This window comes from Trichechus manatus, unplaced genomic scaffold (genome assembly GCF_000243295.1).
Source record: "Trichechus manatus latirostris isolate Lorelei unplaced genomic scaffold, TriManLat1.0 scaffold00053, whole genome shotgun sequence".
In the NCBI taxonomy this organism is placed as follows: Eukaryota; Metazoa; Chordata; class Mammalia; order Sirenia; family Trichechidae; genus Trichechus; species Trichechus manatus.
Window position 1 is genome coordinate 8,862,459 of NW_004443989.1, and position 881 is coordinate 8,863,339.

General features: G+C 57.0%; 1 protein-coding gene across 1 annotated transcript in view; it reads left to right on the top strand.

The window, feature by feature from the left end:
- The first annotated feature begins 528 nt into the window (after positions 1 to 528).
- The window catches only part of GSE1 (Gse1 coiled-coil protein), a 121,602-nt gene continuing 121,249 nt past the window's right edge, over positions 529 to 881 (top strand). Inside the window, exon 1 of the mRNA XM_023732552.1 lies at positions 529 to 742. Within this exon, the coding sequence (XP_023588320.1) occupies positions 706 to 742 (37 nt within the window). The 5' untranslated portion in view covers positions 529 to 705. The remainder of the gene's footprint in view (positions 743 to 881) is intronic.

Below are 881 nucleotides of genomic sequence, written 5' to 3' on the forward strand. Positions count from 1 at the left end.
ACCCAGTAGCTAAGGGGAAACGAAAACAAAGCCGATTTCTCCTTGGCAACAAGAGATACCCCCTCCCGCCGCCCCCCCTTCCTTTTTCCTTCTGGTTCTGAACGTGAAACCCTGTTGGAAACAGGTCTGTTGACCCTCGCCCTTGACATTCAAATAACTGAAAGGAGGAAAGATTGCTACTCGCACGTCTTGGGGGCTGCTTTTTTTCCCCTCTCTCTCTTTCAAATGAGTAATCCCTGAAGATCTTACCCCCCCAATTTCATCACCCTCACCTCCCCCCTTTATTTTTCTCTCGCTCCTCGGCGCTCTCCCGCCCGCTTCCCTCCGCCTTCCCCCCCCCCCTCCATTTTTATTTGCATCTCAAGTCCGAAAGGCAGCAAATACACACGCGGCGAAGACACCGGGCAGCTGCGGAGGCCCCCGCCGCCCTTGGCCGTCAATTACCTCATTGTGGACCTGCGAGGGCCGAGGTGGCCCAAAGTGCCCGGGCGCTGGCCGGAGAGACAGCCTTTTGATCGTCTTGGGGGGGGGGGGGGACTGATTTTTTTTCTTCGCTCTCCAGATCAATTTTCTGCATTTATTTTATTGTTTTGGACATAATTGCGCGCCGTGGCTTGGCCGGTGCTTCTCGTTTCCTTGCTGGATTTTCACATTTTTTTCCCTTTTCCGTCCCTCTTTGGCCACTATGGAATTCTAATTTAAATCATGTTTGGATTGAAGCCGCCTCTGTATTACTTACCAGGTAAGCGAGCTGTGCGCCTCCTCGGGTCCCGCGCGGCGCCGGCGCGCCCCGAACCCCCGCCCCTCATGACCTGACCCCCTCCCGCGCCCGCAGTCGGGGTCGGAGCCGTGGGCCCGCGTGGCCCTCCGCTGCGGCCGAG